Genomic DNA, 23,819 nt, shown 5'->3' with positions numbered 1-23,819 from the left:
AAAAAAAAAAAAAAAAAAAAGTGATAAAGCCTCAAGCAACCTTATCTGACCTCAGGGCAGTTCCTGGTTTGAGCAGGAGGTTGCAGTAGAGCCCTCCTGTGGTCCCTTCCAAATTGAGTTATCCAGTGATCCAAAGCCAGAGGAAATGACAAGATGTATTGAGAAATAGAGAGTCCAAAAGCTGCCAACATCCCATTTGATCTCATGGAGTCATGAAGAAACAGGTAAGGGCCTTTATGCATATTTGGTCAACCACGTTCTAGTTAAGAGGTTCAGCAGGGAAAGCTTAAAAAAAAAGAGAGAGATAAAATGTGCTTCCTAATAGTGGTTTTTGTCTTCTGTTATACAGTAACTGTTTTAGCAGAATCTAATGAAATTAAGAATCTCCTGCAAAACCATGGCATAGATGTTCAGAGTATCGCTGACATCCATCCTCTCAGAGTGCAGCCAGCTCGTATCCTAAGTAATCTCTACACCATGCTGGGTAGGTATTGAACATGGAAGTCTGCCTCTGCTGCTCTGCAAGCCTTATGTTGTTTTTTATTTTTTCCTCTCTTTTGTACTGTCTCGTTTTCTTTCCTTTCTTTCTTTCTTTGCTTCCAGAAATATTTCTATACATACGAATTCCTCGAATTAAAAAATATGCATTTGCGTAAAGAACCTTAACAAAACCATAATTTCTATCCTAAAAAATGAGTTCCAATGGCAGGAGAGAGGGAGCCTTTTTTGACAAGGTGGCCAAAACATGGTCGTGTTACGTTGTCATAGAGGTGAACAGAGAAAATGGCTGTCTTTGTCCTTCTGGAGCTATTTCCAAAGAGAAACTGTCTTTAAAAAGGAAAAATCAAGAGAGAAAAAAAAAAAAGAAGACCTGGAAAATAATATGGAAAACAATGTTCCTCCTTTCAGAAGTCAAAGTATTTAAGTTTTGAGTCTGGAAACTGAGCAATGTCGTGGCCATTCTACCTTTGGGAAGTCTTCTACCCCAGACTAGGGCATTCCTGCTGCTATCGGAGCATCCTTGGGCAGTTAAATTCTTGCTAATGCTCCTTCCAGCCCTGAGCTGATTTGAGCCATTAAAGCCCTTCAGCTCTCTTGTAAACCAAGAAGCTTTTAGATTGCAGGGGATTTGCTAACCCCAGTGCTTTAAACACATCCCCATTTCTCAGCAGTGACTTTGTGGTCCCCCTGAGCCTGCCAACTAGATTGCATAAATGCCTAAAAATTCTAATTGCTTCTGCTTAACTTGAAAATCTAGTAAGATTTCACCCACAGACTCTCCTGATACTTATTGCCAGGATTAATTGGGTCTTGGTTAAAAAAAATAAATAAATTGCATATACACCTAGCTGAACTTAATTTTACTAGTTTCTAGTGTGCCAGAAACTAGTAAAAACACATTCAGTTAGGAACTCCTGATCCAAAACTGTGGATGTTACTGCAAAGTAAAACTGAGGTGAGTAAATCAGCTATGGTGGATTCTTTTGCAGCATGGACAAGAGGAGCTGTATCAGCTTGCATTTATAACCCTTTCTCAGGGTTCCTGTGGCAATTTCATTTATGTTTATGGATAATGTTGAGGGAGAGTAAAAGACTGTGCTTCCCCAAACCAGGAAGCCCTTAGAAACTTTGGCATGTCTAAAGTAATGCGGTATTCATATGTACTCTTAGAAAGCATGCCCTTTAAATGGAGAAGGGAAGTTGCATATGTAGCATTTGGGCAGGAATTTATGTTTATAGCACAAAGAACTTTGAACAAATGAGACGCTTGTAGAGCTTTGCTGAAGCTTGCTTTTATTTTACAGTTGTGTATAATAACTCTTTCACAAGTGGACAAGTAAGATGACTTGAGATGTTGGTGTATTGTTTTTATCAATGAATTCCTTGGGAATTTTCACAGTGGAGTGTTTTTTTCCAGGCATATGCTTGTTTTGCCGATATGTCTTGTCAGCCAGATTGAAGACAGCTCGTGGCTGCGGGAGCGAAGGGTGCAGTGGAGAGCATTAGCTAATAAGCCATGCTGGGGGTAGGTGTAGCAGCAGTGAGCTTGGCGTCTTTCTAAAGTAGCTGCCAAGTTTTGTGGTAGACACAAAGTTGAATATGAGGCAGCATTTCAGTGGAGAAGTCCCAGCGTATCCTGGGCTGCATTAGGCAGAGTGTTGCTAGCAGGCTGGGGGAGATGATTCTTCCCTCTCCTCAGCCCTGCTGAGGCCGCACGTGGAGAGCTGCATCCAGGACTGGTCTCCCCGGTACAAAAGACCTGGACATCCTGGAGTAAGTCCATCATAGGGCCACTGACACCTTAAACATACCTCACGTGGACTCCTTCGTGTCTGATGTAAGAGGAGAAGGTGAGAAAGATGGAATTCTTTTGCCTAGAGAAAAGAAGACTTGGATGGACCTCATCAGAATGTTTAAATACCTGGATGTGTGGAGAGCAAAGAAAGAGGCAAAGGGCACAAATTTAAGTGCGGGAAATTGCACTTAAGCAAAAGAAAAGCACTTTTTTATGAGGGCATTGAGACACTGGCACAGGTTGCTGAAAGGGGTTGTGGAGCCTCTTGGGGTTGACCTAGATGGGGATGTCCATCCCCCAGAAGTGCCTTCCGACCTCAAGTGTTTTGTGATTCTGTGGGAAAAATGATGCCCTTCGTGACTGGGCTGCAGGCAGGGGACACAGAGCCGCTTGAGAGTGTGAGAAGTTTGCAAGGGATGTGACAAGACTACCACATTAGAACACTGTGTGTGTTATCTTCATATATTTCTACCTTATCCACTTCTGCTTTATTGGAAGATCTGATATCTCTTGGGTGTTTGAGTAGTGTGTGCATTGAATTGTTTCTCACAAATGGTGAATTTCTGCTTCTGGTTCCAAAACTCAGATGTCACGTGTCTAAAACTAGCTGTTCTGGACTTGATCTGGCACATTGTATACAATGCCTTTTCTCCTGACAGGAGCGTGTGCGTGTCCTGTGTGCAGGTTCCATATAGAATCTGAACTTCAGTTTTGTCAACTTTTGAGGTCTGGTACAAATTGAGACTTCCTCTATTCTCCATATGCTGTTTAAAGTGATGCTGGTTGTTTTCTGTGACAGGTTTCATTTGGTTTTTCCTATCTTGTTGTTGCCAATCTAGATGATTAATGAACCATCATCTGCACAAAGTGTCAGCTGGGCTTTCCAGAGCTGTTACCCTGTTTTGTTCTGGAAGTTGAGACTCCAGGATTTTGCAGTTGTTGCCCTTTATAATGTAAAAGGAAGTATGGTACCTTCTCTGCATGTCTGTCTGCCTGATTCAAAATATGATAGAGATTCATTAAATGTATTTTTTTTTCTCTTGTGAAGAAAAGTCCAGTGGTGGAATAAGCATAATAATAAGTCTCCTGTTGTTCCTAGTGGAAGCTTTGGGTGCTGAGCAATGGTTACAATTGAAGAACCTGCTCCCAGAGCCGTTGAAGACATTTTTTTTTTTCGGTCAGATCTTTACAAAAGCCAGAGCCCTAAGGCATAGTTATAGTACTAAGGTGTGCTACAAAACACACCAGTTTGTAGCATCCAGTATTCCATATCCTGCCATGCCAATGCCAATGAAGTAGCTCTTTGAAAAAAGTTGTTGTGGAAAACCATGCAGTAGGGACTCAGTTCTTTTAAATATCAGGAGAAGAACAGGAAACTTTAAGTGAGACTTATTTTATTTTTTTCTTCCTTTCTTCACAGGCCGGAATAAGAGCATGAAACTAAGTGGACGGCCACACCGACACATCGGAGTGTTAGGCACTTCCAAGCTGTATGTGATAAGAAATCAAATATTTGCTTTTACCCCTCAGGTGAGCATGTAAAACTAGCAGGAAAATCACAGTTTGCTTAATGGCTAATCATTAGTGAATGGCTTCGCAGTTGTATACTGTCATTCTACTTAGATGGAACAGGCTTGATAAAACAGATGTACTTTGTTTTTGTGGGGGGAATTCTGTGATCAACATGATAGGAATGCTGATAAGTCTCTGTTCTGCCATACAGAATCTGGCTTCTTTGGACTCAGCTTCAGAAGAACACAGTGAATCAATAGTACAAAGTTGTTACTGATCTCTGCACTAACCGATGTTTTAACTAATGGAATAAGTAGTTTGTCCAAAAATGGGTCACTGGATATGTGTGCCTATTGATTGCTTTGATGGAAAACTTAGCTTCACCTAAGCGTGCCAGGAACTATAAGCCTCCAGACACGAGGGTGTAATCTCTTCAATATATTGTTGCAGGGGTCAGCAGAAAAGAGTGGTTCTCTTTGTTTAATGCCTTCTTCAGTACAAGTAGGAGTTTGATCTTCCCCAAACGAATGGCTCATTTTATACACTTAGGGAAATGCTGCACGCTTCTAACCATAGCCTTATTCTGACATTTAGTCTTAGAAGGCTACGGGGTCATTGACTCCAAGTCTGTAATGAAAATATCCACCGGGTGTGGGGCAAAGGCTGCTCCCCTTTAGCTGCTCTCTGAATATGAGAGAACAGGTGATAACTACCTCCCGCAAACAAGTTTTTCAAGCAATTCTTCTTTACCAGATGTTGTTTCATTTATGTTGTCTCATAAATGTCAAAAGCTTTGCAAAACTGGATGTATGTGCCACTGGATGGCAAAAACACTCTCAGCAAAATGGTCCAATTTCTCCAATTTCCTTCTTTGGAAGCCTACCGAGCATCTGGGTTGTCTGGTCTATGTTATCCTGGCTCTTCCATTTTGTAAAGACTTGACAGTGTGTTTGCTTCTTTTGCAGATTTCTGGGACCTGTTCTCTCTGAGTTCTCAAAAATAGTTTCAGGAGGTTCATGAGGTTATTTTGGCTAGTTCCCTAAGTTCTCTGAAGTAATTCTGTAGACTTTGCCAGCTCGGTTTTAGGTGCTCTTAAACCTTTTCTTCCCTTACTCAGGCTGAGCTCCTGTTGCTTTCTTAAAAGTATCCACAGTTCTGCTTTTCTGTCAGTAAAGAGAGCATTGAATAATTCACCTAGTCCATATCCTCTCTTCCTTCTTGGGAACAGACCTGTAGTTCCTTTGGTTTTGTATTACTTCTCATGTATTTACAGAGTGTTTTCTCATTATGTGTCCCTTATGTGTCTTACTAATTGACATTTACCTTACCTCCCAGCCTCTCTCTTCCACTCCTCCCAAGTGATTATGCAGTTAACTTTTGCTGTGGCTTATTCAACATAGTTCAATTGATTGTCAAGCCTTTTAGGTTTCCAGCTCCTGATGGAGCTACCATAGTCTCGTACTGTTATTCTTAAAATTCCTTTGTAATGGACAGCTTTACCATGGTACATTTAATACAATTCTTTTTTCACAGTGACCGCCAGCTTTTATGTGTTCTGCTTGTCTGTCACATTATTCCCAAGAGACATGTAACTCTGGCTTCCCAGTCTGCCATGTGTGCTTAGACTTGTTTGTGTTTGTTGTGTGCTTGTTCTGCATCTAGAGCACTTCCAGATCATAGGCTACAGTAATTCACTCATTCTTGGGAAAATTGTACTTGACACGTGTGATGATCTCCTTTTTATTTGAATGACTTGTTTTTTCATAATTAGCTTACAAGTATAAGAACATGAATTTTTTATAAGTGTGGAACTTTTTGTGATAGTAGAAGCCCGGTTAGGTTAATTCATGCAGTCTGCACGCTGGTTAAGGATACCTCATGTGGCTTTTGTCGGTGCTTTCCTTCACCTTCATTTCCTCCGTTAACAGGTATGAGTAGATGTGAATGAATTATTTCTCTGGGCTCTAGTTTACAGACCAGCATCACTTCTATCTGGCTCTGGACAATCAGCTGATTGTGGAGATGCTCAAGACGGAGCTGGCTTACCTCACGTCCTGCTGGAGGATGACGGGGAGGCCAACCCTGACGTTTCCCATCACCCACACAATGCTCGGTAGGCTTCGTTTTTTCTCTTTCAAGCAAAGTAATTGCTGTGGAGGAGTAGGAAGGGGTAGTTCTGAGAGGAGACAGATGGCTTGGCTGTTTTCTGAGTGGAACTCATCTGAGTTTTCACATCAGAGTGACGATTAACTCTTCTTAAGTCTTTGCTGAACTTGGATGATGAGGTTATATTTTGGTTTGGTTTTACTCCCCTTGATATACTTGCATCTCCGTATCGTATCCAGACTGATTCTGTTCAAAAAGATTTGACAGAAAACATTTCAGAACTTGTCATTAGTGAAGTGTGGGTTTGCATTTGTTTGCTTTTTGAATGAACTAGTATTGATGCCACTTCTGGGGTTTGGTTTTGATTTAAGTCTCATTTACTTTGTAAAGAAGAGTCAGTAACCCACATAGCTGGTTCTCATAACCTAAAACCATGTCAAGCTTCAAAATTATTTGTTTATTCTCCTTTAGTTGATGATGGTGCTGACATTCACCCAGCAGTTCTTGGCTCCATAAGAAAGTTAGAGGATGGCTATTTCGGAGGCGCAAGGTAGTGTCAATTTCCCAGCAATTATTTGTATTTATTAATCATACCCATGCAAGCCTGTGTTTAAGCATGTGATAACAAATAGGCCTGGTAGTGGCATTCCACAGAGAGAAGAACTTTGACTATAACTATATGGAAATCGAGCTGCAGCTGGTCCTAAGGTGCAATGGGAGGGGTGGGTCTGCCAGAGAACTGCACTGTCTGTCATTGGCCTTGTCAGATAATGGGAAACTAGTGTCAAACTTTGGAAATATAAAACTGCAATCTTGGGCTTCTATTTTTTAAGAACTGATTATCTTTTTAAAATACAGAATTTCTTAAGCATGAAATTACATGTAGTACTGTAATAGGTTTCATGTAATATGTTTCATTCATCTTCAATTTGATAATGTCACGTTACTTCCCTATCGTCCTTCTGTTTCCCCTTCCTCAATTGGTGTCTTTCCTTGACAATCAGATGGCCTTTTTGTCATCCTAGCAGCACTGCAGTTCTGTGAAGAGTGGCTGCTGTCGTGAAAACTTCAGTTCCCTTTTGTCACGTACAAGCCCTGGCACACAGGCCTCTGCCCAGGGTGTCTCTTCAAACATACAAAGCTTTGTGCAGTGAGGCTTTGGGTTAGGCCTGTAAGTGTGCTGTAACACAGGTCAATAACCAGAGTAGTATCCAGATGGACCTGCAGTATTTCTTTTGTTTTATTCTGATTTTTGTTTCTGCCTAGTTACCAAATGTGAGTTGATCTGGTAGATTTTTGAAGGAGTTGTTGACAGCCCAGTGAGCTTTAGTCAGTATCAAAGTGGTCAGTGTTAACTCTCTCTGGCACATTTTCTTGTTTGCAGAGTGAAAATAGGCAAACTATCAGAATTTCTCACTACCTCTTTCCATACCCATCTGAGCTTCCTGGATCCAGACTGTGATGTAAAACTGTTTGGTGACCGTGACGAAGGCCGTTGCAGTCCTGACAGTGAATATGGATATGAAGGCTATCCATCAGATTTCTGTGAAGAAGGTAGTAGAACTTTCACTTCCAAATCTCTTTCTTTCGAGTATTATCAGTAGAGTATGGGTTTGCCCAGGTTGTGGAATCTGTTTAGTGCACATCTGATAGTCACTCAGGTTTCTCATGCATCAGTATGGTGACAGTATGTACGTGACTTATTTTGGAGAGGGAATTTGCTCCTTCCCTACACCTTCCCCATGGGTGCATTTCCCACATTCCTAGTAGGATGTTGCCCAGTAACTGCTGCAGTAAAGCTGACTGAGGAATTAGCAGACTGGGTGTGTGTGGAAGAGGATGGAGAGAGGAGGAAAACGTAAGGAGAGGCAGATGTGAGTATGTATGGAAGAGCTGATCTTTGAACTACCAGGTAGAGGAAAAGAAAACTTTTTAAAATAGATTTTCTTTTAAGCAGTTGCACTTGGAAGTTATTTTTTCCCTTTGAAAAGAAGCAAAAGGGGTTTTGTATGTTTTTGGTTTTTTTCTATTCAGCTTAAAAATCCCATAAAATACTCTTGTATTTTTGCGTGTCCTTCCATATAAGCATGAGTGGAGTAGTGCGTCTAAAACAGATTGCAATGATAATCGTATGCATGTTTATTTTTAATAATTTTTTTATTTGCCACACCAGACAGCCAGGACGAGCTGGATCGATATATAAATGATGTCCTGCAGAGTACAGCACTGAAGTCATACCTGCCTCCAACTTCAAAGACTGCTGATCCTGTGTTTGGGGCAAACCATTCCACACGAGAGATACTGTCAATAATGGCCAAGGCAAAGGGTTTGGAGGTCCCAGGTATTTCTGTTTAATGCTTTTTTAATAATAACCATAGAAAACCCCTTCTAGGCATTCTCTTTTTTTTTGTTTGTTTGTTTTTGTTTTTTTTTAAAAAAAAAGTAATGGCAAGTATGTGATATTTAAAAAAAAAAAAAAAAAGAGAGAATTCCTGTAGAATTCCCCCAGGACCCAATGACGATTATATAAATAAATTGCAATGAAGCTGAATATTTAATCAAAGTAGATGATAGATTGATTTGTCACTGAAGTGGTTTGTCAATTCGCTAGAATTCTAGTACCAGTGTTAGTAAATTTTTTTTTCCCTTTGTTTGTATCATATTAAGACAGACAAAGTTTTCTTTTAGTAAAGTTGTGGTGCAGTAAGTATCAGTGTATTTATGTACTCTAAATCATAAAGAACCAATGGAGCAAAGAGGGAGGCCCCTGTTGTAAAAAATACTAGTAGATGCATTAAAGGACTTGCAGATTCAGTCAGTGCATTTTAGGGGCCTCAGTAGTTCCCAGTACATACAGTACTACATATGTTGGTATGTAGTATCCAATGCCTTGGTTAAGGGAGGGCTTGCCTTAGCTTCAGTGGACTTCATATTCTCTTTCCTCCCATAAAATGCAGTAAGAATTTTCAAGCTTTGGCTTGGTCTTTTCTCCCATCTTTCATGTGCAGTATCATCTGATCTTCAGATAAAATAAACGAGAGAAGTTCACTGAACATCAGCCTGCCTTTACCGTGACTCTTTCAGTTATGTTACCACATCAGTTAGCCAGTTTTGTCTATGTACCTTTCTCCATGAAAATATGTGAAATACCTAGCTAGGTTGGGTCCTTGGGCTGTAAGACCTCTAAGATAGGCACTGTTGTAAGGAGCATCAGCTGAACATGTAGTGCCTGAGATTTGACATTTGGATCTTAAAAATTCTCGGAACAGGCCTGCAAGGTGGGACCAAAAATGTGAGCATGAGCTTGTTTCCCGAGTTCCATACACAGAATCTCAGCAGCATTGCCTCCTGTATTTGGACTCCAAGAAGTTTTTCTGTTGTCAGCTATGGAATTGTTTTGAGCTGGTGTTTCGTTTTTCATGTTACTAAAACAAATATTTTCTGGTGGCTTTGCTTTCCAGCTGCTTCTATGTCTCTTCCCACTAAAGTTCTGAACACACACCGGAAGTCTCTGAATCTTGTTGATACTCCCCATTCTTTTGAGACAAAGGTAAATGGTGGAAATGTGTATGCTACATACACAGGGCAAAGAGGGAGTTTTCAAAGACCTAACTGATTACAACTATGTTTGTTAATCCAAGCAAACACAAATAATATTTGATTTTTAACTCTGAAGATAACAGCATGTGACAGGAAAAATAAGCAAATAATTTGGTTTTCTCCTTTTACAAAATACATAGTTTTATCAAGAAATGGCTTTCTTTGTTGGTTGAACAAAAACTAGAGACAAAGATGCATTCTGGTGTTTCCGCTCCTGGGATTAACCTCGTTTTCGTCTGTGTGGTGGTCTGACAAGAGCTACCTGGTGTCTCCATATTTCAAGTGCAGAGTTGTGTTGTGAAGTCTTTCATATTCTTTCATGGGAAGTGATAGATTAGGGGTTTGATCCGCTACTTTCTTCAAGATTTTTTTGTTTGTTTGTTTTTCATCTTTCTCTGCTATCAGGCTTGTGAAAATGTTTTGCACTTACCTAAAGATGCTCATGGTGATTTGGATTGCAGAAAGCTCGTTGAACAGCTGAAGGAATGTCCATCACTCCATGATCAAGCAGATATCTTGTATATCTTGCATATACTGAAGTAAGTTATCTGAGAAGGAAGTTGAACATCTTCAAGTTTGGTCACAACTGTCTGATCATTCTTGTGCTAAAGCCTCAGGTAAACTGTTCAGGCTGGTTCAGGTTTGTGAGGGGGAGAGGCTTAAAGTTCGTGCTTTAATGGGAATAATTTCTAGTAGCTTGTTTAAATAGGCAATCTTGAATACAGAATACACTTGTTCAAATTTCAGTGAGTGGATTGGCCAACAATTGCTAATACATTTAGGCTGTCAAGATCACAAGTAAAATGCACAAATCTTAAACATGAGTGAGAACATGTCTTGGATGTGTTTGTGGCACTTAATAATTGCGCCTTTTATTTCTGAACTCTTATACACAAGGAGAGAAGTATGTTTTGTGCAGTTAGTGAATTTGTGGAGAAGACCTGTATTTGGAGAGCTATTTTATCTAGGCATCTTCTGACTTAAAGCTAGATTTGTCTAGGCATCTTAATAACTGGTACTACTTGTCTCTCCTCACCTATTTAAACGCCCCATTGGCTGAATCCAGTGGTCTTTAATTTGAAGCTTTTGGGAATGGTCTAACCCAAGCTTCTGGATTAGTAAATAGCTGTTGATTAAACAAGTTTGATGGGAACAAAATACAAATACAAACCACCAGAATCATCATCTAAAGTGTATTTATTGTATAGCTTTTTTTCTTTAGTTTTCTTGTTTGTTTTTATCCCTGGATAAAAACTGATGGATTCTTGCAGAAAGTTAGCCTAGATTTAAAAACTGTGTGTTCTAACTGCAAGTGGGCGTCCTTATTATTTCGTAATTTCTTCTTTTGCATTAGTTTTTCTCTTGTGAGCACCACCTCTTTTGTTACCCATTTTCCTGAGCAAACTATTTTAACAGCTTTTCTTAAAGAGCAAATGAGAGCCTGAAAAATTTGTCACTTTGTAACCAAATGTAACACCGTTACCTTCCTGTTCTGGACCTGTTTCACTGCATTGTCCAGCCAGACACTCTGTCCCTGTACAAGAGCTGAAAGGTCATTCTAAAATACATGAGCACATTGTCAGCAAGAAGCACCTTTCTTGTCATTGTGCAGTGAATTTCAAAACTAGGAGAGGAACCACAGGTTTTTGTATTATCAGTCATGTAAGAAGTGTGAAAGTTTGGTCAGCAGCTAAGAAAGATGCCCCAGAGGCATTTGAGAAATGGGTGAAGTCTTCAGTGGTTCTGAAGAAATTGCCAAATTCTGCCTTTAAGGAGCAATGAATGGGGAGCCTTCCTCCGGGAAGACATCTGTATTTTAAAGCCAAGGTGGTCACTTTGAAGTCTTAGGCTTATGGCTGAATGCTCAAGGTGGGGTGGAAGTTCCTGTTATCAAGAGTTTGCCCATGTCACTGATCTCTGGGGAAGGCCCTCGTGGCCCTTGTCTGTCGTCTGAAGGAGTGAGTCAGTCAAAATGAGCCTGCTCGCTGTGGCTGAGCGCTGCAAGCTTCCTGCTTGTGCTCTCTCTCCTTCATAAAAGACCCCTTAGAAATCTGCTTGTTTTCTCTAATGAAAATCACCTTGTCTCTCTTTTGTGGCAGAGGTCCTGATTGGGATACCCAGCTAAATGGACAGTACGGTGTCACTGTTCACTGTCTACTCAATGAGCTCTACAGAAAGGCAGGCCTCAATCAGGAGTGGGGCTTAATCCGTTATATTTCTGGTATCCTTAAAAAGAGAGTGGAAGTCCTGGCTGAGGTATGACAAAAATAAAAAATAATGCTGGTTCCGTTCCCTTTCTGGAAGCAGAGTATAGCTAGCAACGTGAGGGACAAAACCTCTAGTGTGGCCTGTGTTCGCCCTCTTCTGGTCTTAGCTCACAACATCCATGGTGCAGCATTTCTTGGTAAACCTCTGTGCTTTTCTGATCTAAAGTCTTATCACAGCATCTCTACCTTTGATGAGTACTGAATACTGTGCTAAGGCTGGAGTGGACTGAAAGTGTTGAGCTGTAAATGATTGTGAAGGCCTCATTTAATCTATATTTTCACAGAAACATAACTATGAGCTTTGAAAACTGTAGTTATTGCTGATGATGGTGTACTGCTATTCTATATAAACATTTTTGAGACCCTGTATGTCATGATGCTAAAGACTGCAAGACCATAATCTGACTGTTCTTGTTCCCCTGGGCCTACAGTCTGTAGTGTGAGTATATATAGAGGTACAGCAGCATTAGTGTGTCTGGAACTATTTAAACTTAGCAAGAAAGATCAATTGTAAAGATATAGGTTAGATTTTGAACATTGCAAGAATGTTTATTTTCGGCTGCTTTAATCTCCTATTTATCCTGAACATTTCCCAGCAACACTCCCTGGCCATTCCTGGCCGTCTCCGAAGCTTTAACTGTCCTGTGTCAAATGACCTCTTTACCAACAGTCTTACCTGTGGGGAGCAATTTGTGATGGTTGCCATGTGTGGTGTTAAGTGCATACCCTTTCTCCATCCACAAAACATTGCGGATGAGATAACGTGCAGATTGCAATACTGCAGTACAGTGCAGATATGCTTGCAGAAGATTATGTATGTTAAATTTATAAGATGTCAACAAAGAATTGAGGAGGATGAGCGCAGAAATGATTTGTGTTGTTCCACCTTTTTTGTCTTAAGCTAAAAAGAAAATGCTTATGATAAAAGTTGAAGTCCTTTATTGTTCTTCATTTTCTGGAATTAAAACCTATCACTTCCACCTGACTCAGAGAACGATCTCTTGTTTTTTGTCACTTGGATAGGCCTGCACGCACCTTCTGTCACACCACAAGCAGCTGACAGTGGGCCTGCCCCCGGAGCCCCGCGAGAGAACCATCACCACGTAAGTCGGAGCTCCTCCTCCCCTGTGGAAGCAGCCTGCCTTCCAGCTTTCTGCTGATAGGTCTTGTTTTCAAACCTGTTTCTCACCTTCAGAAGGATTTGCAGGCACCAAGGCAGAAAGGCCTGTGCTGCAAGGACATTCTTGGGTGACTTGGTTCCAGTGCACGTTGAAGAGGTTAAGAGCAAGTACCTGAGTTACTGCTAAGCGTGGTGTGCTTTCTTTCAGCCCATTGCCACCTGAGGAGCTCATAGATCTTATTTACGAAGCGAGTGGCCAAGACATCAGTATTGCAGTCCTGACGCAGGTATGCAGCGTGTGCCAAAAGGCCTCCTTAAGCTGCAGCAGGATGATGCCACTGCTTGTGTCGCTGGTGGTTGAGATGCCAGACCTGAACAGGTGCCTTTATGGATTTTCAGGAAATGATCATGTACTTGGCCATGTATGTCCGCTCTCAGCCGAGCCTTTTTGCAGAGATGCTCCGGCTCCGCATCGGGCTCATCATTCAGGTGATGGCCACGGAGCTGGCTCGCAGTCTGAAGTGCTCAGGTAAGAGCGTTCACCCCAGGCGATGCTCACGGCGTTACTGCTGCCTCACCTCGGTCACTTCATACATGGTCAGTTCCTTTGTTAACTTCTTCATTCAGCATGTGCTTGCAGACTTGAAAATAATTTTCTTTTTTGATTTAATGATACCTCCCCACACAAACACACATTCTTTTTCTTAATTCTGTGGCTTTTAGTGTTTGATGTCTGGGTCATGAAATTATATGCATGTGTAGTTAGTGAGCCAGTGTCATTAATGTCAGTGAGAATTAGGCTCCTAGATATCTTTGAATGTTTGAGCCCTGATTATTCAAAATTCTTGCGGTTTTTACTCAATCTATAGAGATATTTTCCTTTTTTTTTCTTTCTTTCTTTTATTCCTTAACTAGGTGAAGAAGCTTCAGAGAGTTTGATGAATCTAAGCCCCTTTGATATGAAGAATCTGCTACACCATATTCTGAGTGGAAAAGAGTTTGGTGTGGAAAGAAGCTGTGAGTTGTCCATTTGAGTACTTGTATGTGTTAAGCAAGCAATGCAAATGCAAGTTTAGATTATCTTGTTAAGCACAAAATGCTCTTCAGTCACATAAAAAAGTTATAGGTAGTGTACAGCAAAGACGGGCAATACACACATTTGATGAAAGCTGCCTTCTATTGAAATTGGTTGCATCAAGTTTTCAGTGATATGAATGCAAACTGAAAACAAAAAAGTTTTGTGTGACCAGACTGAAAACCATAGGAAGGGCCCATCTAACCTGACTTCAAGGAACATGTCTGCGATTCCCAGGTATGCCTGGCTGCAGCTGCCTCCAGGGCTCCATCTCTAGCTCTCACAGACTCAGTGTATCTCTGATGCCATTTGAAGCTACAGTTGCTCAAAGTCTTGGAAAATCGCTCCCTAATACCCAAGTGTGGATTTAGGCTTTTAACTTGACCTAGTTACTTTTGAAGCACTGACAAGCTTGAACATTGAAGCATCATAAGATTTGAATGGGTGCTTTCACCAAGATCATTGCATCCTGGAGAAAGGGATTTTTTTAATCCTCATCTCATCTGCTCACCTACCTCTAGAATTCTAAAAATGTCCATTTGCTTCTTCTAGTGAGACCTGTAGATTCCTCTTCATCTAGTCCTGCAATTTCTATTCATGAAATGGGACATTCTGGAGCAACCAAAACAGAAAGAAGTGGTATTACTAAACTGAAGAGTGAGATGAAGCAGGTGAGGGTTTTCCGTTAATGAGTTTGTCAGAAAACATGTCTGTTTGTAGAATTCATTTTTCTTTTTTTTTCTTTTTTTTTTCTTGGTGCAGGATTTGTACATGTTAATTTCAGCAGAGCATTTTTAATGCCACACAGATTCTTGGTAAATCAAAAACTTCTAAAGATCATTTGATTTAAAGCTGATCACTTAATGTAGGGAAGAGGGAATGTATTGCCTTTTCTGTTCTTGTTTCACATTTTGAATATAAAAGAATGTGAGCGGCCTCTAATACATTCATGGCATCAAATTTAAATCTGCTTTTTTATCATCTTTGACTAAGGAAAGTCAGATTTACAAAGCGAAGCTTTGAAGTGTTCGTTCCTGTGCTCTGTGTGAGTCTTTAATATGGTCTGCGTGCCACTTGGGAAAGATGCATTTGAAGAAAAGAAATAATAGACTGCTTTCCTTCTGGTTTTCTTCAAGAATGGAGGGATGATTACTGCTAGAGCATTTTTTTTGAACGTGTCCAGTACTGGAAGTTACATAGTGACTGAGGATGTTTAGAGACACTCTACAAAACACGTCCCCAAGTATTTTGAATCAATCTGATGATTTTCTTGTGAGTCTTTAGATTTGTTTAGTTGGTTTCCATGGGCAATTTTATGTGTTGTAGGTAAACACAAAGGTAACGATCAGAGCAAAGTATATTTATAAGAATTAAGTGATATATAATAGGAACGCTTTAATAAGAAGACCGTCTCCGCTGAGAGCTTAAGACACAGTGTTCATTGCACCTGAGGACATTCCTAGAAATAGCCAACGACGTATGTGTTGTTTTCCTTTAACTGTGTGAAACAGATTTCTTGTAAAGCTCTCAGAATGGAGCAGCATTTCTTAAAAACAGCCCGTTCGGATGTTGACCCGACCGTTAGTTGGTAATTCTGTGCGTGGCGTGGACGAGACGGGAGAGCAGCGGTGCCCACGAGGAGGTTCCCGTCTCCTGAGCGGCTCTGCTCCAGGTGCTGCCTGCCCTGGGGCAGCGGGGCCCGTGCAAGCGCTGCTCCCCACGGGCGGTTCCAGGCCCCAACGTGACTCCAGTGGTTGGGTTCGAGCAGGTCTGACTTCATTTGAGGAAGCAGTAAGGATGTGGCACTAGGTGGCAGCACTATTTTGTTGTAAACGCGGAGGCAGGCGTGAGGCCGGGCCCTTTGGAGCGTGTGGAGGGTGGAGAGGCATTTCCTCTTGCTTTGGCATCAGGCAGACGTTTCTGTTGAACAGAGGAGTTAACTCGTTCTGCTTTGCTCTCCCCCATCTTTCCATCCATGCTGCTTCCCACCATGCCCCGCTGCACGCTGAATAATTCACTAAATACTAATTTAGTGGCATATTAGGGGGGAAGAAGGTCCATCTGAGTGATATAAGGAGCATTTCAAGTACTTGCACCAACATCTGTTGCCAACATCTGTTTGTACAAGAGCTGGTAAGAGGAGTGCCTGCAGCTCTCTGAGTCCTGCAGCTGTTTCGAGTCAGGTAAAAGGATGCATTTTCCTGGGTGGCCAGTGAGATCAGTGAACGTTTAGTTATGGGGCAAGGTGTGAGGGGCAGTTCCAGAAAGCCTCCCAGGTCTGAGGGTGCACGTCCACGTTGCTGGGAAAACTCTGCCTTGCAGCTGTTTGCTCTGCACTGCCCACCACGTGGAGGGTGCAAACAGAAGCCACTGCCGTTGTAACCGCTGATGAGCAGAAGTGGAAGACTTGTGTGTTATTCCCACCCCCAGTGACCAGGAGGGTTTTGCCTGTGTTTTATACTGCTGTGCTGAGACACACTGGAGTTGGGTAGGTGGTGTGGGAAGTTTGGGGTTCACTGCACCCAAGCCGGTTCCTGGCACATCGGGTCGGCCTCATGGTGAGTCTGGGAATCAGAGGTGAGCAGAAGTGCAGCAGTGCCAGAGGCCGGGGCAGTCAGGGCTGTCCTCTGAGGAGCTGAGCTTACTCCGTGCGGCTTGGCTTTTCGTGTTTGTGTGGTGTCCCGTCTCGTCTGCCTGGCTGACTCGGCGGTGTCTGTTTTTGTTTCGTAGCTCCTCCGTGAGGGCCACTCTATGTCCAGCAGCATGTTGGCTTCCAAGTCCATGGTAAAATTCCATCTGCAAATGTGCACCTTTTCTTCGCTGTGTGGAAGGGCTTTGGGTTTAAACACTTTGCTTGGCTTCTCCTGCCTAAAAACTTGTTTTCCAGCTTAACCTCTTTGCTTAGTTCACCCTCACGGGGAATGAATTCTTATTTGTACTTTCAGTAGAAGCTCAGAGTCTTGCGTGCAGAACCATGTCGTTATTCTGAAGGTCAAGCAATTGTAGCAGATGGAGCAATGTAGCAGGTTCAACTACTTGATGGTGGGCTGTGGCACTGGAGGTCTCTGGATAATAGTGAACCCAATACTGCTTCAGATTGCAAAGATGGGGTTTTACGGCCATGAGTGTCTTCTCCAGTAGTCAGCTTCTTTTAAGGCAGAGAGCAGTTGCTCTTTCTGAGCTTTCAGTTTTAAGATTGAAAGTAATTACTAAAATATTTTGACACCAGAAGCCTCAATAATTTTATGCCTGAAATTTCAGATCTCTACTGAAGGGACAGAAGGCTTGCACCTACAGGAGAAACACTAGTGGCTGTAAAAATAAATAAATATAAATGAAACTTAAAAAAAAAAAAAAACATGGCTTACAGAGTTCCATGTTTCTTTCAGAGGGGCAGCACTCCGTCGTCTCCCACCAGTACCTCCCCTACGGGCTCGGATGGAGATGGCGGTTGGCACAACCGCCACGGGCAGTGGCTGCGCCGGAGGAGGCTCGATGGTGCCATCAACAGAGTTCCCGTCGGCTTCTACGAGAAGGTGTGGAAGATCCTGCAGAAGGTGAGCAGACTCCGGAGGAAAGCAGGGAGCAGGCAGCCTGTGCGGGGTCACCCCAAGGTGCTCGCAGAGCTGCTGCGTGGCTGCGAGTCGAACGCGGCAGCGCGACGCGGTGCCGCCCGCGGGCGCCAGTCAGGAAGGCGGGAAGGAGCGGAGGCGGAACCCGCGCTTACTGTCCCAAAACGTCCTCCGAGCTCCTCCTGGCTCCTCAGAGCTGTGCGGCATTTTTAACATTGTTTTGGTTTTTTTTTCTAAATGAGCAGTAGACCTTGCCAGCCCCTTGGAGAGCAGTGGCATGGAAAGGTATTGAAGCAAATCCCCAGGAAGGAGGATTTCCTTTCCTTACAGAGCTGTTGGGCACCCGTTCCGCTTTGCTGGCCGAAAGCCCCCGTTCAGCACCTTGCAGCACCGAGTTGTTTGTGCCTACACAGTTGGAGGGAGGATGTGCCTCTCCAGCTCACCCTGCTTCTGATTGTGCTTTTAACATGATTTGTGTTGAAGCTGCTCGTGCTGATTTCAGCAGACAGGTTGTATTTAGCCACTAGTTTTACTAATGGGATCTTTCAGTGTAGGGAACATTGCTTCTGTCCAGACCTGCTGTATTGGCTGGGAGGACTGAGTGGTTTTTGGCTATTAATTATACTTACTTAAATAGTCCTCCATCTTTTGTTCTTAAGCTCTTTGGATTATTTGTGAAAGTGGCCTCGTTTTCTTGGTATTTTTATACCTCAGATAGCGACACGTGGCCTGCCCTCTTGCCATTTCTCTTTGGCACCCTTTCTCGTGTGCCAGCTGGGATTTCTACCACCACCACCACCATTTGTAGCCTGTTTCCAAGAACCACAGCGTGTTGATACCCCTGAGTTGTGGTGCCCTGAATCTCAAACGCTGAAACAAATTGTTTTAGCCAAAATAAGAAATAAAGCTTTTCCGTTAGGTAGTTTGTTGTCATGCTTTTGTGTTTTTGCATTTTCTTTTTATTTTTCCATTCTCTCACAGTGTTCTCCTTGCTGGCTTTCAGCTTCCGTGTGCCTTTTGCTGTAGTGACTGGCCAAGTTCTTTGCTCCCATTCATTAACTAGGCTGGACTACGGGGCACTGCCAAGGGGCCATGTAAGGTTATTTATACCATTTGCCTGGTTACAGAATAACTGGATGCCTGATAAAAATAGTATTTTGCCTTTGCTGAAAAAGTTAAGAGTTATTTTTCATTTGCTTTTTTTCACTGAAAGTAGCTACATTTCAAAGAGCAGCATTTCTAGGAGAAAAGCTGGCTTGGTGCAGAGAGATCTTGGATTTACTAGCAAGAATCCTATTTATTGTCTAAATGTTTTGTTCCAGTGCCATGGTCTGTCCATCGATGGATACGTCCTTCCTTCCTCAACTACCAGAGAGGTACAGTAAAGTACAGTGAAATGGCTTTTGTAGCCACCTGGTTGAATGTTTGATTTCACAGCGTAAGATGCACTGGGACTGTTGCTGCAGCCCCTGGATTTTAAGAGCATTTGAAGTAACCGCTGCTGCAGGAGGGGGCCAGGGTCCAGCTCTTGCTCTGTGTGGGTTTGGGGCAGTGACATCTGCCCTGGGCACACTGAGCAGGGAAAAGGGCAGCTGATACCATCATTTAAGGCAGAGGGAGGAAAGACTCTGCTTTGATGGAGAAGAGTAGACCTTGCTGGCTCGCTGCTTTTCTCTTAAAATGCCAAAATTCACTGGCTGCAGCTGCAGCATCAGTTTCAAAAGGAAATACCAATTAAGGGAGACTGTCTCTAACCAAAGCATTGACTCTTTAAATCCATGTCCTTTCCTTGTGCTTTTTCCTTCGTTGGATTGACGCTCTGTCTTCAGACATGCTGGCAAATTTTAAATTCACACCTATGTAACAGGCAACTCCCATGAACAGTAATCACGAGTGAAAGGAAGGTGCTTATGAGCCTAAGCCTGGCTTCCTGTCAGGTTCTCTGGTTTCCCTCTTCTCCGAGAGGGTGGTAATGACTGAAGAGAAGAGCTAGAATTTTTCTGCCAGATTTCAACCTTATTTTTCAGAATGGAGAACTTTAGTGCTATTGTGTAGATAAATAGGTTTATATTTTTAGTCTGCCAGACCTAGACAGTATCTAATTTTGCTGCGTAAAAGAATCAGACAAAATAAGCACAAACCTCCTAGGGCGGCAGCGTTTCACGTAGCATCCACGCAGCTCTGCCAGTGCAAATTAGGTTGCTCTGCAAACAGTGTAGCTATGGCTCAGTGTGAAACAGCGTTTATTTTAAGCAGATGGTTATTTCTGAATCACTGAAGCGGTTTTGGCTTTGCAACCAACCTGCAGTGCCAGAAAGATGGTTTGAAGAGAGAGTGCCTGAGACTGTTGTTGTTGCGTTAGAAGCAAAGAGTTAATGTACAAGCTAAGCATCACCGTTCCTGCATGTAAATAAACTGTGTGTATGATGGGTTGTAGGGCTGGAACAGTTTTGGGGAAGTTGCACAACAGTTTGCAGGATCTGGGCCTAGTGACACGAAAAGTTTCTGCAAGTGCGAAGCCTCACAGACTCCTCGTTGACGTCAGGCAGGCTGCTCCTGTATGCAAAGAGGAGCATATGTTTAAGTGTTTGGAGGATATGGCAAGCTAGTCTTTGGCATGTGTCAGTTTTTCCTTCCATCTCCACACCCCCCCGCCAGATGACCCCGTGTGAGATCAAGTTTGCTGTGCACGTGGAGTCGGTGCTGAACCGCGTGTCGCAGCCCGAGTACCGGCAGCTCCTGGTGGAAGCCATCCTCGTCCTGACCTTCCTGTCCGACATCGAGGTGAACAGCATCGGGGGCATCATCCACGTGGATCGAATAGTGCACATGGCCAACGACCTCTTCCTGCAGGAACAGGTGAGGGCAGCGTGGGGGTGTTGGAAAGCCGTGTCGTGTGTGTCCTGTAATCCTGAGGAAGGCTCTAGTGAGGAAAGGGACAATTACCTTTGGAATTCAGCACAAATAAAGAGCAGTCATGAGGAGGTTCTTACCTGGTAAATAAGCATAAATACCTAATTTTCACTGCTTCTTTCTTTCTGTTTTTACAGAAAACATTTGGAGCTGCAGATTACATCTTGGAGAAGGACATAGCCACAGGGATTTGCCACTTCTTCTATGACAGCGCTCCGAGTGGGGCCTACGGAACGATGACTTACTTAACAAAAGCCATAATCACATATTTACAGGACTTCCTGCCCAGCACAGGCTGCACGATGCAGTAGGCGATGCCCTGGGAGGGAGGGCTCTCCCGCTTGCCCTGGGATGAGCCCCTTGCCCGGCCGCTCTCCGTGCACTACCTCAGCGTTCCCAGCGTGTCGCGCACGCCGCGCTCACCTGCACGAGGCGGGGAGGTGGAATTCGGCCTAGTTCTAAGGGAGCACATGGGAAATAAACACGTAACGAGGCCCCTTCTGCCTAGCGTGCATAGGTGTAATTCATATCAAATTAGCGAGAATTATGCTGCTCTGCCAGTAGGCAAATAGATGAGACTGTGGAGATCAAAAGGCATAATGAAGTGAGGGAGCTGTATCTCAGGCATAAAGCCTCTCAGATAAGGAAAGTAATGGAATTCATTAGTTTTTCTCCTGCTATCTGTAAATTTACATCATTGTGAATCACTAATGCACAGTGCAAATAGACCAGGGACATTTAAATTAAAGAAATAGGAATAACTTGAAATAAACAGGTAATAGTTTAATACAGGTTTATCCTGGTTCTCATGTCATTTGCACCTAGTTAGTGCAGGGATAGCACCAGTGGAGACAAATGTCTTGCAGTATCCACCAATTTGAGATGATAGCCTCTCTAAGGAAACTGCATCTCTCTCTTAACATGAACAAAGTGGCTTCTTTCCCTGCACCCTCCAAGCTTTGGAGGCAAAACCTCAGGCTGCAGCTTCTGCAGGGTGCCAGATAATTTCCTGCCTGGGGTTCTCCTCACTGAATGGGGAAGGATAAACCTCCTCCCCTCTAACTTCTTTTCCAATTCCAGAGCCCTTCCCTTGCAGACAGCCTGAGTTAAGAGCAGTGTAGCTGCCAGCTTCCAGCACATGGTGAATGTCTGGGGCACTTTCATGATTTTTATGCATCTGTTTTTTTTTGTTTTGTGTCTTCCCTGGAGGATGCTCTGTCCCAAGCACTGTGGGATGGCTCTCTGGTCAGAAGTCTCCCTGCAGAAGCGGCCAGGCTCGTCCTCGCTGCTGCCCTGTACTCGTGTGTGCAGCCTGCACACGTTCATCCCACAGGAGATGCAGAGTCCTCCCTAAGCCGGGAATCCAGCCGGCATCAGGGCAAGAGGATCCTTCTTCACCTTAAGGAGAAACGGGGCGATGTCCTGCAGGGAAGCAGCTCTGTGGCCATGTAAACGGTAGGCTGCCTTGGTAGCATTAGGGGCCTGGGCACGGCTGCTCCGGGCGCAGAGGGGTCAGAGTGGGTTGGAGCGAGCGGGGGAGGCCTGTGAAGGGCAGCAGGGCCTGCGCTGCCGCCTCACGGGAGGGCGTCGGAGAGACCCTCCCGCCTCTGCTGCCATCTGCTGCGGAGCTGCGGCTGCTGTCACAACACGGAGACGCCGAGGGCAGGGCTGGGGGAACCGTTCAGATTCCCGGAGAACGTGAGCATTTGTTGCTCCAAGAACCTAGCACCACGCTGGTTTCTCTGGATGTAAGCACTGGATCCAAAGACACTGGATGCAGTTATGTTCTCAGTGAGACACATACTGTGTTCACCAGCACAAAAACTGTGGGCCTGTTGGGATGTTGAGGATTCACGTGCGTTTATTAAGCATGTGGGAAACACGGCCAGCTGCAGGGCTGCTGTGCACGGCCCCCGTTAAGGCAGATGCCCCCTTTACAGGGGGTGCAAGGAGAGCTACGTGGCAGTGCCTTGATGGAGCTGCCAGGCTTCCCAGGGCAGCGACGAGTGGCTGACAAGGCTCCAAGCCCTGGAAACTCATTTGCAGAAAGCAGCAAGACAAGGGTAAACGGATGCATCAAGCATCAGAAGTAAGGGCAGTGGTGGAATTAAAACAGATCCACCTGAGACTGGTTGGTAGGAGTTGTGCTGCCAACTCCCCTCACAGCAGACAGAGGCTTCAGTGAAGCAGGAAGACGGATATAATCCAAAAACAACATCAGCAACATCCTTGGGGCTAGAATTTGGAGTGGTGTTGCCCAGGAAGGGGGAGAGGGGAAAGAGATGTCTCCCAACACAGGAGGTGGGGCATGAAAGCAGGGGCTCTGCCTCCAGCAGAGATGCTGGCGTGTTCAGCTGCAGCCCCACGCCGTCCCTGTGCAAAGGGGCACTGCTGGCTGTTAAACCAAGTAGCCACTGAATAAATAGCAGGGTAAAAATAATTTTTGGAGGGCTGCAGAAGAAAAGCTTCAACGGGAAGCAGAGTTTGGTTTGAGGAGCATGTAGTGGGTTCTCCTAAATCCAGTTTTAGTTCTAGGTGATGTTTACTGCTGGCAGTACGTTACACATCCTTACCGTCCCCATTATAGGCTCTTGGGTTCCTATAATGGCTGCCAAGGTTTTTTTCCTCCCCTTTTCTGTGCCTGTTTGACTCAGGCCCTCTGATTCCCTACTCTGCCCCTTTTTGGTGTGTGCTGAGTAAAGCCCTGGACTACGACCTTGCCTTTAGCATCCCCGGTCATGGGGGCGATCCCTCAAGGTGAGTGTCCTTCAAATTAATTTGACAGCAGCTGCAGGAGCACGTTGGGAGCAGGGGCCGTCCGCCAGGAGGGCATCCAGGCGGTGCCTGAGCTCCCGCATCTTGCTGCACACCCCTGTTTTGCCCCTCACTTTTGCGGGGAATTGGGGGGGGCTGTGAGAAAGGTCTCCGAGTTGCGCTGTCATGTTCCATGTTGTTGCTGCTGAGGAGCAGGGCAGCGAGATCTCGGCAAGCACCACCCAGGGCACCCAGAGCTGGAGCGACTTCCTCATAGTGGCCCCACTGGAGTAAGGTGGGGACTGTCCTCACGGGGCACAGATGGGAATGAATGCATGCTATAGATATTCATTTAACGGTACCAGCGCTGTTGAAATTTTGCTGTAAGATGTATGTTTGCGCGTATCATAAAGAAGTTTTTTTTCTCTTTCCTTCCAGTAGAAGTAAGTGCATGTGTGTTCGTTCCTCCAGAAGAGTACTGGAAAAAGTATAATTGATTCAAATAAAAAGAATAAGAGTGCGGCCCCTTCAGCATGGGCTGCTATTACAGTCTGTGATGACAAAGTGGTAAAGGTGCCTTTCTTGTACTTGTAAAACTGTGTTA

General features: G+C 43.9%; 1 protein-coding gene across 4 annotated transcripts in view; it reads left to right on the top strand.

Moving 5' to 3' along the window:
- Window positions 1–20,793, top strand: part of PHKA2 (phosphorylase kinase regulatory subunit alpha 2) — a 36,101-nt gene extending 15,308 nt beyond the window's left edge. For 2 of the 4 annotated variants that reach the window (XM_088532733.1, XM_088532732.1), the window contains 19 exons: window positions 350–484; window positions 3,717–3,826; window positions 5,777–5,921; window positions 6,386–6,464; window positions 7,299–7,468; window positions 8,088–8,255; window positions 9,376–9,464; window positions 9,920–10,053; window positions 11,614–11,770; window positions 12,805–12,884; window positions 13,110–13,188; window positions 13,301–13,430; window positions 13,817–13,918; window positions 14,529–14,647; window positions 16,707–16,760; window positions 17,366–17,533; window positions 18,871–18,924; window positions 20,207–20,407; window positions 20,599–20,793. In XM_088532733.1, coding sequence (XP_088388859.1) covers window positions 350–484; window positions 3,717–3,826; window positions 5,777–5,921; window positions 6,386–6,464; window positions 7,299–7,468; window positions 8,088–8,255; window positions 9,376–9,464; window positions 9,920–10,053; window positions 11,614–11,770; window positions 12,805–12,884; window positions 13,110–13,188; window positions 13,301–13,430; window positions 13,817–13,918; window positions 14,529–14,647; window positions 16,707–16,760; window positions 17,366–17,533; window positions 18,871–18,924; window positions 20,207–20,407; window positions 20,599–20,772 — 2,348 coding nt within the window. In that variant the 3' untranslated portion in view covers window positions 20,773–20,793. The remainder of the gene's footprint in view (window positions 1–349; window positions 485–3,716; window positions 3,827–5,776; window positions 5,922–6,385; window positions 6,465–7,298; window positions 7,469–8,087; window positions 8,256–9,375; window positions 9,465–9,919; window positions 10,054–11,613; window positions 11,771–12,804; window positions 12,885–13,109; window positions 13,189–13,300; window positions 13,431–13,816; window positions 13,919–14,528; window positions 14,648–16,706; window positions 16,761–17,365; window positions 17,534–18,870; window positions 18,925–20,206; window positions 20,408–20,598) is intronic. The other 2 variants (XM_088532734.1, XM_088532731.1) reach the window with 2 other exon arrangements.
- The last annotated feature ends 3,026 nt before the right edge of the window (window positions 20,794–23,819 follow it).

The sequence above is a fragment of the Tinamus guttatus genome, unplaced genomic scaffold (assembly GCF_059628265.1).
Source record: "Tinamus guttatus ecotype Peru unplaced genomic scaffold, ASM5962826v1 Tinamus_guttatus_pri_ptg000470l, whole genome shotgun sequence".
Classification (NCBI taxonomy): domain Eukaryota; kingdom Metazoa; phylum Chordata; class Aves; order Tinamiformes; family Tinamidae; genus Tinamus; species Tinamus guttatus.
The sequence above is the reverse complement of the archived record's forward strand: the minus strand, read 5'-3'. Positions and strand labels throughout refer to the sequence as shown.